This window comes from Pelmatolapia mariae, linkage group LG12 (assembly GCF_036321145.2).
Source record: "Pelmatolapia mariae isolate MD_Pm_ZW linkage group LG12, Pm_UMD_F_2, whole genome shotgun sequence".
NCBI lineage: Eukaryota > Metazoa > Chordata > Actinopteri > Cichliformes > Cichlidae > Pelmatolapia > Pelmatolapia mariae.
This window is the reverse complement of record NC_086237.1, coordinates 9,023,091-9,040,484: the sequence shown is the minus strand read 5'-3', so window position 1 is coordinate 9,040,484 and position 17,394 is coordinate 9,023,091. Positions and strand designations below refer to the sequence as shown.

The following is a 17,394-nucleotide window of genomic DNA, read 5'->3' as shown; positions in this document are numbered from 1 at the left end:
GTTGTCTGTACACTCCGCTCTCTTTGGGGACAGACACTGTAAATCATTTGCCAGATAGTTTTGTTAATTTGTTATATGGCATTATTTAAATACAACTGGTCGCTACAACTTTGGAGTTGGAGTGTGCAACATTTTCTTCTGAGACTGCTTTAGATAAAGTAAGCAAATGGACCAAAGGTTAAAAAACTGGAATAAAACATGAGACCCATGAAAATCATTAAATGGCCATAACAGATTGTTTTACAATAATTCTGGATCTCTGTTAGAAAATATTTTGTTATAACATGGTCATGTTATTATAATGCTGTATTAACTAGTATTTTTATATATAGACCCTTGGAGTACATGCCTGCATCAATAAATCAAGAAAAAATTATACTGACAGTTACAAATTGTGAATAAATGCATGATCTTGTGGCTATGTATAATTTCAAGGCATTCACTCTTCTAACTTCTTGCACTTCTGACTGAGGAAAGATCAGGCTAAGAGATACTATTTCTGAATTTTCTGCTGTGTTGTAATTGTATGACTGGAACCACCCTTTAAGAGATTATTCTAACTGTGAAATATTTATACATGATGTTGTCTATCATTTGTTAGTTATTCAGCCTAAGGCGGGAATGTCAGAGTCACTTTACATACAGCAAACTTTGAGTTGGGCCAGACCGGTGAAACTCTCCTTTAACTACACAGTGAATCTCTGAAATGTCTTACTATAAGATAAAGAAGTACATTTTCAGCAGAACCTCTTTAGTTTTTCTGTGTTTCTATGCTTTTTAACCAGTGTTAACAAAAAATAGAACACTTTTGATTGAAGGTTCTAATTTTGTTTGCTAACAGCTTTACATATCTTTTTGCCTACAATACCCAGAAACCCCCTGTACCACTGGCAGTTTGCTCAGAGGTTTCATTGTGTCAAAGTAGTAGTAGCTAATATATCCCTATCCTCTAGCCTCAAGCAGAGATGAGCCCCAGTAAATCCCCATCCTTCTAACTCCACACCCCCAGATTATTTTTCATTTTCAATCTTGCAGTCTTCTCCCACAAACAATGCTGACACAAGTATCATCACATTTATCAAACTTCACATGGCTCCCTTTGGAGACAGAAAAGCCTTTATGCCCCTTTTCCACATATGCACTAGCACTCCCCAGCACACACTTTGATGTGTAAATTGGAGGAGATGCCCTCAAAGTAAAAGTATAAATCATATTTATGGACCAAATGTGGTGACATCTATAGCATCATGAAGTACCCTGCAGTATAGGAAAAGGACTGATTTTGAGATAAAATGGAAGATAGAGTCATATATGCATGATTGGTTATCATCTATAGTTCTTTTCTGTTTAATGAACATCTTCTCTAAAATATGTTGTATGATTATTCAATCAATTCATTCAATCTTGCAATCAAGATTGCAAACCAAAACTAAAGTCACAAGTTTGCTGTTAAAACTTTGAGTCTTTATACCATTTCTCTTTTACATAAACCTGAAAATTCATGCCCTAAATTTTCACATCTTAGGGGAGAGTTGCAAACTCACAAGCGATGCGAACAGTAGCCTTTCGACTCTTGGATGTGCCCAAGTGGCTCCAGGCAACACAGAGACACCAGTAGTCCTCGGGGCCATGGAAATCTTCCACCTGCTGGCGTGACACGTTGATCATCACTTCACGCACCTTCAGTCCTGGATCAACAGAGAAGGTAAGAGAGTTAGCAACTCCGTGTGCCTATGTGTAGTGTTGCACACCTTAGATTAGATTAGATTCAATTAGAGTTTTGCTACCCTGCATTTGGGACCACTGAAAAACACCTAAAGTGCTGTGCTGAATCAAGTTAAGTTTAATTATTTTCTAAAATTATTAAGACGTTTCTGACTCTGCCAGTTGTTTGAATCTGTGGCATTTGTTACAAGAAGATGTGCCATATGTGCAATATATTTGTTACTTCTAACATGACATAAATCTGAAAAAAAGGAACAGCTCAGGGAGTCACTGTACTATTAATAAGACCATAATGTGAAAAGGTAAAACTGGACTTGATTCTTTTATGCACTGTACAGTTCCAAAAGCAAGTACTTTTTGAGTTGCACTTCCTTGATCTACAAATTGTTGCAATTTATGTTGCAGGGAACTTGAAAGTGTGAAACAAATTTTTAGTAAGTTCGCTATCAAGCATTCTACACCTTAGGCTTAAACTTGTTGTTAAATAAATATAATGCTCTCAAACGGTGCACAATGTTACTGAACCTCAAACTGAATTTCTGATAAAGGAAAAATAACATTTATTTTTCTTGTGGAAACATATTTAGCCTGCAGAGTGATTGGGCAACTACAACAATTTTCTTAACTCACTTTTAATTCTTAATTTTTAGTGAACCCAGACAAAATTCAAAATAAATATAAATAATAAATATTCAGTGACCAATAACTGCCCTTCGTTCCCTTCAATAACTGTGCCTTATTATCCCTAATAAGGCAGATCTTCCAATCAAATGCTCCTGACGCAACCGAGGTCTCGTCTGAAGTCCAGAGGTGATCAGGCCTTTGCTGTCGTAGCTCCCAGACTCTGGAATAACCTCCCTCCTTATATTCGTTCCTCCGAGTCCATCCAGTCTTTTAAATTGCGTCTTAAAACGTATTACTTTAGTCTGGCTTTTGATTCAAACTAGTATGTTATTTCATGGCTAGTTTTTGTTTCAAACAATTGTCATATTGTTTTCTGCCCTCCTTTTAACTGTTTCTTTTTTATTCTGTCTCATGCTATTGCTCTGACCGACTGTGAAGCACTTTGGTCAACTTTGTTGTATTTTATGTGCTATAGAAATACATTTTGATTTTTTTTTATTTTGCCACAATCCTTCCATCCACGAAGTCTGTTCTTCTTCTTTTTCTGAATTAGCAAGCACAGCTTTCCACGCTGTTCAAAGAGCAGTATTCTCTGACTGTTTCTTTCAGATTTGGAAATGTCCTGGAAGGTGTAGTAAAAAAGAAGCCAGGTCAGTCATCTTTGATGTCCTTTCTGGCTGGCTACACATTTTAGTCCTTAAATACATAAGCTTAAGTTTAACCTCCAGTTCATGGAATTTTTTAATGCTGAGGACTGGGAATGGGAAATGATAAGAATTTAGAGATTCCAATTGCATTATCTGTATTGCTTATCAATTCGATTAATTATCAATTCTCATTGGGTTCCCACTGGCGCAACTATGAGAGTCACCACCATCTCCAAGCAGCATATCAAATACATTACATTCATGCAAATTAATTAGATGCTGTGTGGTCAAATCTCACACACTAACACAAATTCCTGTCCTAATGAGGACACACATATGATCTTTCTCTCAGTATTTAGGTAGGAACATAAAGCCAACAACACACAGGAAAGATGAAAACCAGCACAAAGAGACTTCAAAGTGATCTCAACAATCATTCTACTGTACAACTGTGAACAGGTAGAAACAGAGGCTGCAGCCTGACTGCTCATCCATTAGTTTCCTGTTGAGCTTCAGGGTCTGGTTGCTGGGGTGGGGTCAGCATTCACTCAGATTTAATGTCACTATGAGGTCTTGGCTAACTTAACATTAGCATGTTGTCTGTGCAGGTGCTTGCAAAAAGTCGAAGTTGTCTTAGCAGTATAATGTAGTTGTTTCTGTCCTGAATGCAGTTTGCACTTTACCATCGTGCTCTCTTCCTTTTCTGCAATAAAAATAAAACATCCATATCCATGCTGTAGAATGTGTCACTATTTTTCTCCTCCAGCATACAAACTGAAATCAGCTGATTGTGTCAGTGCAAGTAAGTGGGATAAACTGGATCAGGAACAAAGACGACTAACAATTCCACGGAAGTAGACTACTGGGAACTGGTTCTCTACAAAAACTGGTTCTTGATTCCCATCACTACTGAGGACATTTTTCTGTACTACCACTTCAGGAAAAAATCTTCTAACTGGCAGCAGGTATAGAAGTTGATCTCTAATCCAATCCAAAAAGTTCTATCTATCGATCGATCGATAGATAGATAGATCGATAGATAGATAGATTGACAGATAGACAGATAGATAGATATTGCGGGAAATATAATTATTACAAATTTCCATGATATATTGTGAAGTAACTTAATATATCACTTATCTAGCTATCTGTGTTTGTGCATTGCACCTGTACAGATTATGGTTATATTTAACCAACCATCTTTGTTAGCATTAGCTGAAAACTTAGTATTAGTTGATAACCCTCAATTTTTCTCGCAGTAGCTACACCTCTCAAATCCATACAAGTATTAATTTCATGAATGTATAATAACAGTGACAATTTAGGATGACATAAAAATGTTATGGATTAGGCAATTTGGGTGCAGACCACTCAGAGCCAGTCTGTTAATTTGGCTAAATGGTCAGAGTCACAGTTGAAAAGTAAAGCATTTATCTACCTAGTGTCCTTTAGCATAAATTTACATAAACTGTAAACGAGACCTTTTGTAAACCATATGCAGCAACAATCACTTGTAAAAACAAAAAACACAAGTCTTTGTAGTCAATCAAAGGTCAGCATGCTTAATTGTTTTTTTCAAGCGACCTGGCCTGGTTTTGCTTCACCTCACATATAAAGCACTGCTGCACTTTGATTGTAAGACTGACATTCAACATGTAGTAAATGAAAAAGTAAAAAAAAAAATCAAATTAAGACAAATATAGATGAAAAAGATGAGCACATACTTGAATAAATGTAGCATACTTATAGCAAGATATATGATGAGAGGAAGAAGCAGAAGAACAGAGACAACTTTTGTGTGTGTATGTGAGAGAAGGGAGTGGGTGAGAGAATAAAAAGTCAGAAGAAATTGATTAAAAAAAAAACAAACTTTATTCAGTCTCACAGATATCGAAAGCCTCCAATGACAAGGACAGTCACTGAGTGCAAATGAAGCTGGTGTGCAATATTTCAACTGTTATTCTAAGTGCTTCAAAGTACAGACGTAGCACTAAAGAACAACAGACTACGGAGCTAGACATAGCAAAATGGATCGGACAGGATTACCTCTTCGAACGATTTAAGATGAAGACTTTGTTCTAATGATGGAGAAAGTACATAGTAGACTGACTGTTCCAAGGCAAAAAAATTGATAGGCAAACATCATGAAGATAAAAGACAAAAAAATAATAAAAGACTGCAACTGGAGAGCCCTATTGGTATTGACTTCTGGAAATAAAATAAAACACTGACAGCTTCACTTTTTACTCTAAGTGCAGGCTACTTTTTATAAACCCAAACACACACTTGAATAAGTAGCCTATAATCAGCTGGCAAAAATGGCTGTTCATAAACATCAAGAGATGAATAATGAATAATAAATACATATATTTATTGTTCTTCCTTGTAAGCTACATATTTTATGTTTAAAGCCAAGTAATCAGTTACAAGTACCATTGTAATACCTGTTTGATGAACACTTGATCACAGATACACACGCTCCACTAATTATTGCTGTATAGACACTGATAATCCTGGTCCCATAGGGAGTTTATATAGCAAGTTTTATCCTTTGATAAAGCTTACAGTGAAGGCTGCTATAGGCTCATTCAACTGGAGGAGTTCCTGTGATATACAAAAGAGAGTTTTTCTGTCCCACTGTCACCAAGTGTTTGCTCATTGGGGGTTGTCAGATTGCTTGAATTTTCTCTCTAATAGTATAGAGTCTTTACTTTACCATATAAAGTGCTTGTCTGCTGCGTAAATAAGACTGCAATTAAACTGAATTGAAGTGAACTTCAACTTCACAATATAAATCATTCAAATACTGTACTTCCTGTCTTAGGGGATCTCACTTGAGGACAGCTTAATAAAGAAACTGTGACTGTTCCACAGTGTTATTGTTTTCTTTTGTCACTCTTGAGGGAGAGCTAATTTTTAAGTCCACTCTCGAATTACACTGTAGACTAGCAAATAGTATTTTAATTTTATTTTTGTATTAAAGAATTAGAAAATTTTAACTAATCAACATTGAACAATGAGTTATTTAGAATTACTGCTGCTGCATCAATTATTTAAATACTTATTTCATAAATACAGGTATCTGGTGACCATGTAATTTTTCTTTTCATGCAGTAATGACATTGATACCTTTGCAGTATGTTTAATTCACTAATACCAGAATCAGAATGTCTATACTGCCAATTAGAGCTTTAGAAAAAAAAGCATAATCCAAATCAGTTTTCTCCTTCAATTACTTGACACTTTTAAAAAATTATTAACACAAGTGTTTAACTTTCTGTATTCCGCATAAAAGTGTTGTGTTAGAGTTCCACTTTGGATGGAAAGAATGCAGATTATGCGAGCTTCAATAAACAATGCTCATCTAATTGTTAGTCTTCTTTTAAAAATGTAGTGCGATATTCTTACTTCTTTATATTATATTGTTTAATTTCATTTTAAGATAAATATAGTGGGATCTGTGTCTGCACTACTGGTTGAAACTTCAATACAACATAATTGGACTCTCCTCACTCAGAAAACGGCATGATACAAGATGTTATCATGATCTATAGTTAAGTTTTAAAGTTAAGGAACCTCTGACATGCAAACACATGTAAAATGTCAGTCCTCTGGAATCTTACAGAAAGGAGCTTTTCTTAAATCGAATCAATTACAAGTGAGAATAATTGCAAAACCAGAGATAAAGTAAAATTTAAAACTGGTCCCACTAAAAGGGAAACTCTTGGTTCCTTTTTAGGTGGACTTGCACCATTCATAATACCAGGTTAATTTACTCTAGGAGTACATAATGTATTTGGAGATTATAGAGACATGCATACATAATACATGAGACTTCACCTAAACCCTTTAGATTTTAATCCAATGAATCAGAAATGAAAGATGGGCTGCAAAGTGACCCACATACGTGCAGCAATTGTGGGCGGGCCAACACAAGGTTAAATAGTGTGCCCTGTGTGGCTTCATAGAAATGTATCAGCTGAACTATCAGCTGATGTGGGCTGGCACTGAGATCAGTTGATCTGCTGGGATTGCAGCAGAACTTGACTTTGGGGCCTGCCTGAACTTGTGGATCAACTGGCATTGCCTTTCCTACATCCATTCTGATGCCCAAAATGAACCTTCAGAGCTTGGGTTTTGATATGATTTCATGAGAGTACCAGTATTAGCAGTGTTCATGTGGGTCAGGTCTTAATGAAGAATTTATAGGCTGGAAATAGGCCTCTGTTTAGGTCATGTGCTAAACTGCAGTTAAAAGGGAAAGCCCTGTATGCTAAATAAGCGTCTTTAAAGAATCCGTAATCGATATCTCGATATGTCTAAAGGCTTGCGTCAGTGATCAATGGGTTTTACGGGATTAGTTATGCACAAGTTCTTAGGAAGGACTGACACACTTCCTAAATCAGTGCTTTCTGCTTCTCTATGCTGAGCTCAGATAGCATCACTAAGGAAATTGGCAGAAACACAGAGCCCCGGGCAACCATGCAGTATGTTTCTAGTTCTAAATGGAAAGCTAAATCATCTATAGAAGAATTAGCATTAATAATGTGAACTACACTTAACGATGTATAGAGGCTTCCTGTGCAAGTGACACCACGATAATATACTACATTATATAGCACAAAAAAAACGATGTGACCACAGCAAACTGCACAATGCTCTTATTATATTGAATGCATAAAAGAAGGCGAGGAAAAAAGAATCCAGTCTATTTGAAAATCCTCTTAGGCAACAAGCTGCAAGCCCCCAGTTGTTCGCCATCCTGTCATATGGCTTCAAATGGGTATACAGCACCCATATTTAATGTGAGTCATCGGCTTAGGGCCTGTCACATGTGTTTTCTCAGAGCCTTTCGGAGCCTCCGGGCCTTATACCCACCACTGGATTAAAGAGCCAAATATGCAATGTGCTGGGAACTGCAAGAGACCAAAAGCCTGCCCTGACTCTTATGCCTCCAATCTCTCTGATGAATTACATTTTAATCTGACATGCTCTTACTAAAGTCAAACAGCCTCATACTGAGGCTGCACAGCTTGCGACGCACTGAGCAGACTTCTGAATGAATACCAATTAAACCCGAATGAATGGCATTGGGGCAACGGCGATGACTCCATGCTGGTGTTTGAGGTAAAATTAAGAAATGGAGAACATTTCGTGGCGGGTGGTCTCCACTTTGCTGGATACAAATGACAACAACAACAAAAAAAAGTGAGCTTCTTTCTCTTTGTGAAACTCACAAGTCTTGAAACGCTGATACAAATTAAGCAGTTTGTCACAATATGGTGCAATCGGCGCTTTTGGTAACTGTGGTAGTTAAGATTGACAGGCTGTGAGTTGGTGTCTTTTTTTTTTGGGGGGGGGGGGGGGGGGGGGGGGTTGTTGAGAACGCAATAAACAAAGAAGAAACTCTATGGTTGGTGCTTCCCATTTGCCGTCCCTGTAGAGAGTGAGGCACAAGCATAATTCATAATTTCTTGAGCACAGGCAGAGCTGTCAAGTGACAGCATCTGTGTGGGAAGAGAGACAGCAAAGCAAATAATAACTAATGACTTTCTGCGATGCCCTAAAAAATTTGAGGCTGAGTCTAACAGAAGTGGAAGAGCGAGCAAGACTGATTGTGTGAGAGAGAGCGAGAGAGAGCGAGAGAGAGAAGGTGGCCGTAAGCTTTTTCGACAAAGCAACACATTTCCTGGAGTCCAAAGCGACATCGACAGGTGGTTTGCTGGAGAGAAGGGAACGACTGCCGCCATTGTGTCATCTGTCAACCCTATTTGTTTATAGGCAGAACACTGTTGACAGGCCTCATTAGAGTAAACCACTTGATCAGCTCTCCTCCCCAATCCTCTTCTCACTCTTTTGCAGTTTTCCGAGTCACTTGATAAATCCATCCGAAACAGCTGAATCACTCAGAGAAAGATGGGCAAAGCAGTTGGAATGAGAGCAATATTTCCCCGTTCTGAGGTCCAGTGCAAGTGAGATTGTCGCTGTGGTAGCTCTGCCTTAGTCTGGCTTATTAAAATGGATTTCAATGACAAGAACTTCATTAAAATGGTGCATTGCGATCATTTTATTAAAAAAAAAATCTGCTTTAAGAGGGTCCAGCAAAAAACCTTTTTCATCTTTTACTCCATCCACACACTGCCTCTGGTTCCTTTCTGTTAACCATACAGTAAAGGCAAAATAGGAATAGGCTGCTGTCCCATAGATCAATATTAGACTTTTGTGAAAATGGCCATATCTGCTCAATGTAGTGGCAAAGCCAAAACACTGGTCCACTGCTCTGAGGCAGAGGGAAAAGTCAGCTCAGGATTAGACTTTAGTAGCCTCACTTAAAAAGGACTGGCCTCATTTTAAAACCCAGTATACATCTAAATATATGTGTGGACATCAATACTGCAATTCTAACACAGTGCTATTATATATGCAGGTGCTTTTAAAGTATGTACTATAGACTTAATATTTTTAGCAACACTTTCTCGTCCCTTGCTCTCTCGCCCTGGGTTTCGTCAGTCTGTGTCTCAGTGTGTGTGTTCCCCATACTTCCTGTTTTACTTTGATAGTATCCTTTGACTGCCTCACCAAGAAAAATACAATGAAAAAATTATTTGTCCATATTTTCTATTCCTTTAGGTCAATAATGATCACAATCAAAAAAAAAAATTTATACACACCTTATAGTTTTTTAAATATTACCCTCTACCAAACGGTTGAGATGTCTCTCTATGGTACAACTACATAAAGTTCTACAGACATAACTAGTAGAAAAAAGTAAAGGTTATACTCATTTTGCAAAACAATAACTACCCAATTTTGTGTTTGACCCACTTTATTGTGGTAGTAAAACATCAAACATTGTTGGATTCCATTTCAACAGTGGGCGTTATAATAACAAACCACAAAATGTATAAAACACAAAAATATTGTAAATTTGATCAAAAACTTGATCTGCAATTACCGAAAATTCATAAACATACAAATTCACTTTTGACCTGTTGTTAACATAAACTTTTCACTGTAGTGTTGGAACAGCACTAACATTTTTTAATTTATTTTTCTGAAAATTCTGGTGGTATATTATATACCATTGCCATTTTGAACTGAAAAATTTGAGAACACACTGAAACAGTTCTGGCTCTTTTCTTTTGCCGTTCATGCAACTTCACCAATACCCCTTGATGATTAGATCTTCTGGTGGTACACTGCAAAGCATTCCTGACTGGCATTCAAGCACAAGAAAACATTGCATTTTTGGCATTTCCATCTTGAGACGCCCTTTGGACAGTAATTGCATCGGCCTCGCTTGTCACAGTGAAGTGGCCAATGCCCAAAGCAGTCATATCGCACATCTGGCTGTGGTTGTGAGGGTCTTGGGGTGTATCGTTTCTTTGGTGGTGGTGGAGAGCTGGATGATGGTCGGCCAACTTTGGATGCTGGCTTGTTGACTTGTTTCAAGCTATGCGCAACTGCCAGGCGGAATCTTTTGAGTGTGATTGGTTTCTGGTTTAGTTGTCCACATTCCCTCTTGTAGACCAGCCAGGAATTTGCAATGGACAGATCAAGCATGTAACCAAAGAGTGGCAGGTACCATCTTGTAGACTTGGCTGGGGTCTTGTACAGGTGTACCAGCATGTCAGAGAGATCTATCCCTCCCATATGCTCATTGTATGCAGGGATGAGTGATGGGCATGGGATCATAACTTTCGCCTTGGACTCTTTGCTCCAGCGTTTGACAGTTGAAAGTGGCATGATCCCAGAAGCATTACTTAGCAGGTTCACACATTTGTTGTCAAACCATTTAACTGCGATCACACCTTCAGCAGACCTGTAGTCAAAAGCTCCACGCCCTCTCTTCATCAGCTCTTTGTCTGTCATCAAAGTGGCTCCACCTGTGCGATTTGGTCGAACAGTGCCAATGCACTTGACACCCAATGAGGTGTCTAGGTGCTGGACCAGTTTAAAACTGGTAAAATAGTTGTCACAGAACACAACAGAAAGCCTTGGCTGTGTTATGGTTTGGCAAAGTGTTGTCACCACTTTGGCTCCTAAAGGTAACATCTGCTCCTCTTCACTGAGGGTAACGTTGAAGAATGTGGAAGGTCCCTGATAAAGCAGCAGGTCAGTTTATTAGATCTACAGTCAGGTCCATAATTATTGGGACATCGACACAGTTCTAACATTTTTGGCTCTATACACAACCACAATGGATTCCAAATGAAACGAACAAGACATGCTTTAACTGCAGACTGTCAGCTTTTATTTGAGGGTATTTACATCCAAATCAGGTGAACAGTATAGGAATTATGACAGTTTGTATATGTGCCTCCCACTTCTTAAGGGACCAAAAGTAATGGGACAATTGGCTTCTCAGCTGTTCCATGGCCAGGTGTGTGTTATTCCCTCATTACCCCAATTACAATGAACAAATAAAAGGTCCAGAGTTCATTTCAAGTGTGCTGTTTGCTTTTTGAACCTGTTGCTGTCAACTGCCAGGATGAGATCCAAAGAGCTGTCACTACCAGTGAAGCAAGCCATCATTAGGCTGAAAAAAACAAAACAAACCCATCAGAGAGATTGCAAAAACATCAGGCGTGGCCAAAACAACTGTTTAGAACATTCCCAAAAAGAAGGAACGCACTGGTGAGCTCAGCAACACCAAAAGACTAGGAAGACCACGGGACACAACTGTGGTGGATGACCAAAGAATCCTTTCCCTGGTGAAGAAAACACCCTTCACAACAGTTGGCCAGATCAAGAACACTCTCTAGGAGGTAGGTGTATGTGCGTCAGAGTCAACAATCAAGAGAAGACTCCACCAGTGTGAATACAGAGGGTTCACCACAAGATGTAAACCTTTGGTGAGCCCCAAAACAGGCAGGCCAGATTAGAGTTTGCCAAACGACATCTGAAAAAGCCGTCGCAGTTCTGGAACAACATCCTATGGACAGATGAGACCAACATCAACTTGTACCAGAGTGATGGGAAGAGAAGAGTATGGAGAAGGAAAGGAACTGCTCATGATCCTAAGCATACCACCTCATCAGTGAAGCATTGTGGTGGAAGTGTCATGGCGTGGGCATGTATGGCTGCCAGTGGAACTGGTTCTCTTGTATTTATTGATGATGTGACTGCTGACAAAAGCAGCACAATGAATTCTGAAGTGTTTCGGGCAATATTATCTGCTCATATTCAGACAAATGCTTCAAAACTCATTGGACGGCGCTTCACAGTGCAGGTGGACAACAACCCAAAGCATACTGCAAAAGCAACCAAAGAGTTTTTGAAGGGAAAGAAGTGGACTGTTTTGCAATGGCCAAGTCAATCACCTGACCTGAATCCGATTGAGCATGTATTTCACTTGCTGAAGACAAAACTGAAGGGAAAATGCCCCAAGAACAAGCAGGAACTGAAGACTGTTGCAGTAGAGGCCTGGCAGAGCATCACCAGGGATGAAACCCGGCGTCTGGTGATGTCTATGTGTTCCAGACTTCAGGCTGTGATTGACTGTAAAGGATTTGCAACCAAGTATTAAAAAATGAATGTTTGATTTATGGTTCTTATTCTGTCCCATTACTTTTGGTCCCTCAAGAAGTGGGAGGCACATTTGCAAACTGTTGTAATTCCTACACCGTTCACCTGATTTGGATGTAAATACCCTCAAATAAAAGCTGACACTCTGCAGTTAAAGCATGTCTTGTTCGTTTCATTTGGAATCCATTGTGGTGCTGTATAGAGCCAAAAATGTTAGAATTGTGTCGATGTCCCAATATTTATGGACCTGACTGTACTTGTTGAAGGAGCATCTTCATCCAGGGAAACATCAAAGCAGCTTTCATCACTATCATCTGCAAAATTGGGTTGATAATCTGGATCCTCTATTGGGTCATCATCACTCAGTTCACCATCGGAGTCCTGAGAATTTTCAGGTACAAGGGCCAGGTAGGTGCGTTGTCTTGCTCCATAAAAGGATTTGCAATCCATCTAATAAACATTAAAAAAAATAAAATTGTAGAAATATAGTTGGTTTGATTTCCATGTGTCATTTAAAACTGTACTTTAAAAAATAATCACAGAAAGTGAGTAAATCTTTAAACATTAGAACATTTTGTAACATACAGTATTTGTCATGGAAAAATTTAAACATGTCATATTTACATGTATAGATCATTAAATTATTTATATTCAATAGTAAATAGTCAATTTCATATGTTAAAACAACAGTTCTAAACATTAGCTAAGTTTTGCTACTCTTACCATTAATTGACAAATCAACTGTTTGGTTGAGCATGTTTTTAAAAAAATATTATGGATTTATTACAGCTATTTTCTGGTATCAAATGACATAATCATGTTCAGTAAAGACTCTGACATGTTTATACTGCAGAAAAATGTACTTACCTTTAAAATTTTTAGCCAAAACAGTCCATGTGTCCAGAGTGATTTTTTTGCTTTCTGATTTCCTGGTTGGAGGGTGGCAGATGAGGCCTGCCATATCCTGACACAGTGCCATCTAGTGTTTTTTTTAGGATAACATAACTCAACCAAGTGGTAGAGATGGCTCAATAAGGTTGAGTTAAGCTAAGTACTCCAGTTCATTATATATAGTCTCTCAAAATATGCTAAACCAAATGGTTGAGCAGGCAGTCAAAGGGATAGATCAATATTAGACTTTTGTGAAAATGGCCATATCTGCTCAATGTAGTGGCAAAGCCAAAACACTGGTCCACTGCTCTGAGGCAGAGGGAAAAGTCAGCTCAGGATTAGACTTTAGTAGCCTCACTTAAAAAAGACTGGCCTCATTTTAAAACCCAGTATACATCTAAATATATGTGTGGACATCAATACTGCAATTCTAACACAGTGCTATTATATATGCAGGTGCTTTTAAAGTATGTACTATAGACTTAATATTTTTAGCAACACTTTCTCGTCCCTTGCTCTCTCGCCCTGGGTTTCGTCAGTCTGTGTCTCAGTGTGTGTGTTCCCCATACTTCCTGTTTTACTTTGATAGTATCCTGTCTGGTAAAAGATTTACCAGACAGGATACGTGTTCAGGTTTGCTTCCCCCCGTCTCGACTGTTAGATTGTTGCCAGCTATGTTCCCGAGGTGTTTCCACTTTGCTCTGATTCACTCCTGTATTTAGTTTCTGCAGTCTGGTGTCGCGATCTCCCTCATTTGCCAGCTGTGTGTTCTGCTTGTTAGTTCAGTTTCTAGTCTCTCCCAGTTTGGTTTCTGCAATCATACTTCCAGCAATAAAGCTATGCTTTTGAGTTAAGTCCTGCATATGAGTCAGCATTTTGGGTACTCAACCCTGCCTGCTTCACACCGCCATATGACAGATTTGACTGTATTCGGGCATGTAAACCTCTTGGTTAGTTTCAGGAAAAGGACATTAATTTAATTTGTGTGAAACCATTTTTTTACTGCTGGGCCAAATGTGACACTGAAGCAGACTGGTGGTGTATTCAACATGGTTAATGATATATTTATAAATTTTAAGTTACTGTTTTGTGCTAATGGATGTGGATTTTCCAGTTTGGTTTGGATACAGAATGGTTTGCATTACAGCATAAGGGCAGTTTGTGAAATGGTAACAAAGTTATTCACTTGTTCATGGACATGAATGAGAGTGCTGGTAAGTAGAAAAAAAACACAAAGCTAAGACAGGGGCAATATTTGTTACCGTTTACATTTACACTTTGATTGTGATTTTATTTGCTATTTGCTTTCATTAGGTTATTATTACAAAGAATGTTTGTCAGAAGATCTCTCATCACATCAGGTATCCACCCAAGACACTCTAACCTGAAACCCGCCTGATCATCAGATTGTTCATGACTAAGCAAGTCTCCTTTAAAACTCTCATTTTGGTCTGTGATATGCAATGCTCCTCTATCACACTTGGTAGTTTACAAAGGGTGTTGTCACAGAACATGTAATCTAAAGGCTGTTATACACTGATGTGAATAAATGACACAAAAAATCCAGATCCGTACTTGCCATGTAACTTATATACACCAATTTTTGTTTTCACTGCCTCAAAAACAAAATTTAAAACAAAAATAAAGCCGACACCAAGCCATGATCAGCTTGTCCTGATGTTTCTGAGATTCTGTGTCCGAGATAAAGTTATATCACAAACATTTCATACATACTTCATTGGGCATTTTGAAAAAAGTTGAATATTTGGAGATTATAGTTGTCATTTCAAGCCAAACAACTGCCACGGCATCTTTGTAAACGTCCATTGCCAGCCATTTTATTTTGTACAAAGTTTGCGTGTTTTTTCCTTCTGGCCAGATGCAGCTTTCTGCATCATTTATTCAATGTCCTTATACTGAGCACCACACTGTGTTTATGAGCTAAAAAAGAAACTATTTCCTTTGAACTAAAACCTTTCTTTTTTAAGTATGATTTCACCATCTCATCTACACAAAACATTTTGCAGAAGGCATAGCAGCCTCGGCAGTTAGACTTTTTTCTCAAAATACTATTTCAACTTTAATCTTGAAATCTCGACTTCATTCTCAAAACGAATGTTGTATTTCAAGTGGACTTTTTGGCAAATGCAATGATCTGGTTGGTCAGACCTGTATATTTGGATCCAAGCGGCTGCATTAAAAATAATTTAAGGCTGACCCAACACTGTTAGCACAGTGTTGGGTGTAATGCGTTACTAAGTAACGCGTTACTGTAATTAAATTACTTTTCCACTGAAAAAGTAGAGTAACTAATTACTGTTCATCTTTAGGTATTTTAATTACAGTTACTTACAATGTACTTGCGTTACATTGTAAAATAATTAAACTTGCTGAATATCATTATTTAATTTCAATAATTTATCTTCTAAACGTAGAAGTAAACTCTGCCACTTTAACATCGCTGTAGTGCAGGTGCACGTCATTTCGCACCAGTTTGCTGCATAGTCGTATTCTAAAGCGGAAAATGTCAGACTCGGCTGAAGCGAGTGGCTGTTTTTTGAAATGGACATATTCCCGTCTCTTCACTTTTCTGAAACAAGCAGACAAGAATATTACAGTAATATGTAAGCTATGTCCTGGGGAGAAAAAAACTATCGGCTGCTGTTAATAGCGCGAGTAATCTACCGAAGCGCCTGACACAAGAGCATAGACGAACACTTCTGAGTGATCCTTGTTCATCATCCATGGATAACACCGCGGCAACTCCTGCTAAGCAGCAAAACTTGATTTTACTTCAGCAGCACAGAAAGCATCTGAAGGTGAGCTTAAAAAAATGATTGTAGGCTACATTGTGGAAGAGATGCTACCGCTGCGTACTGTAGAGTCTCCATCTTTAAAAAAATGTATTTTTTATTTAAAGAGTTTAATTTCTATTGTTTGCCCACTCAAGGTTTATAGGGATTTTAAGAAGTATTTAGTTAAATTACTTATTTAGTAATTAAGTTACTTTTCTGACACAGTAATTAGATAAGTATTTTAAGTACAATATTGACTAAGTAATTAGTAATTGATTACTTTTTTAAAGTAACTTACCCAACACTGAGTTAGCAGTCGAGCAATGAATGGGAAGTAGACAAACACTGAATTGGTTCTGATATTGAAGAAAAATGCTTATTTTCAGTCATGATTAGGAGGACTATCATTTTTGATAGATTTGTTATAAAGATTTATGGACACCTACCGAGGGAACCAAGTTGCAGGAGTTTCAGTTATTTCACAATGGGATGCAAACTGTAGCAGTGATTTTGAGAAATGAGGTTCCCCCGATAATAAATCTGTGTTTACTCAAAAGAAGCCATTATCAGGGCACCTGTTTGTGCCAGGGGCGACTGTCATAGCACATGTACTGCAGGAGCGTTTTCACCTCATGTGATGCCAACCAATAACTAGCACAAAAAGAAAGATGTGAAATAATTTCTTTCAAATGTTCACTTGATTGCCAATGTCAGTGAGGTACGTGCCACTATAAACCCAAGGAAGCCTTTTCTTCACATGTACCTGCCTTTAGTGTGGCATTGATTAGAATTTATTTGAGCAGATAATAAGTTACTGAGGACTCCAAAGGCATTCTAAAGCAGCTGATAGCTCGGCAGTTTGATGATAAGTTACATATACATTCAATGTTTAGTGTTTGTTAGTGCTCACAGACCCCTATCCCATCCACCACCCCCTCAGTGTGGTTAAGTCAGAGACTTGATCCTTTTAAAAGGATTCCACCAACTGCATGCTCATGAGGGAGATGTAAATATAAAAAAATGAACTGGTATTTAATTAGAATGCATGTGGATGTTCACAGCAACACCTCTAAATCAATAAAGGACACTGTCACCACTAGAAGCATTATACCATTAGCTGTTTGGTCAAACATTAAATTCTATGTCAATCACACTGACTTTAAGCAAAATAAGCAGCATACAAA

The 17,394-nt window shown here is 38.1% G+C and overlaps 1 protein-coding gene across 4 annotated transcripts in view; it reads right to left on the bottom strand.

The window, feature by feature from the left end:
• Positions 1-17,394, bottom strand: part of unc5db (unc-5 netrin receptor Db) — a 276,359-nt gene that overhangs the window by 115,118 nt on the left and 143,847 nt on the right. For all 4 annotated transcript variants that reach the window (XR_010095284.1, XM_063489657.1, XM_063489659.1 and 1 more), the window contains exon 3: positions 1,545-1,688. Coding sequence is in view for 3 of the 4 variants with exons in the window: in XM_063489657.1 (XP_063345727.1) it covers positions 1,545-1,688 (144 nt within the window). In the remaining variant the exon portion in view is untranslated. The remainder of the gene's footprint in view (positions 1-1,544; positions 1,689-17,394) is intronic.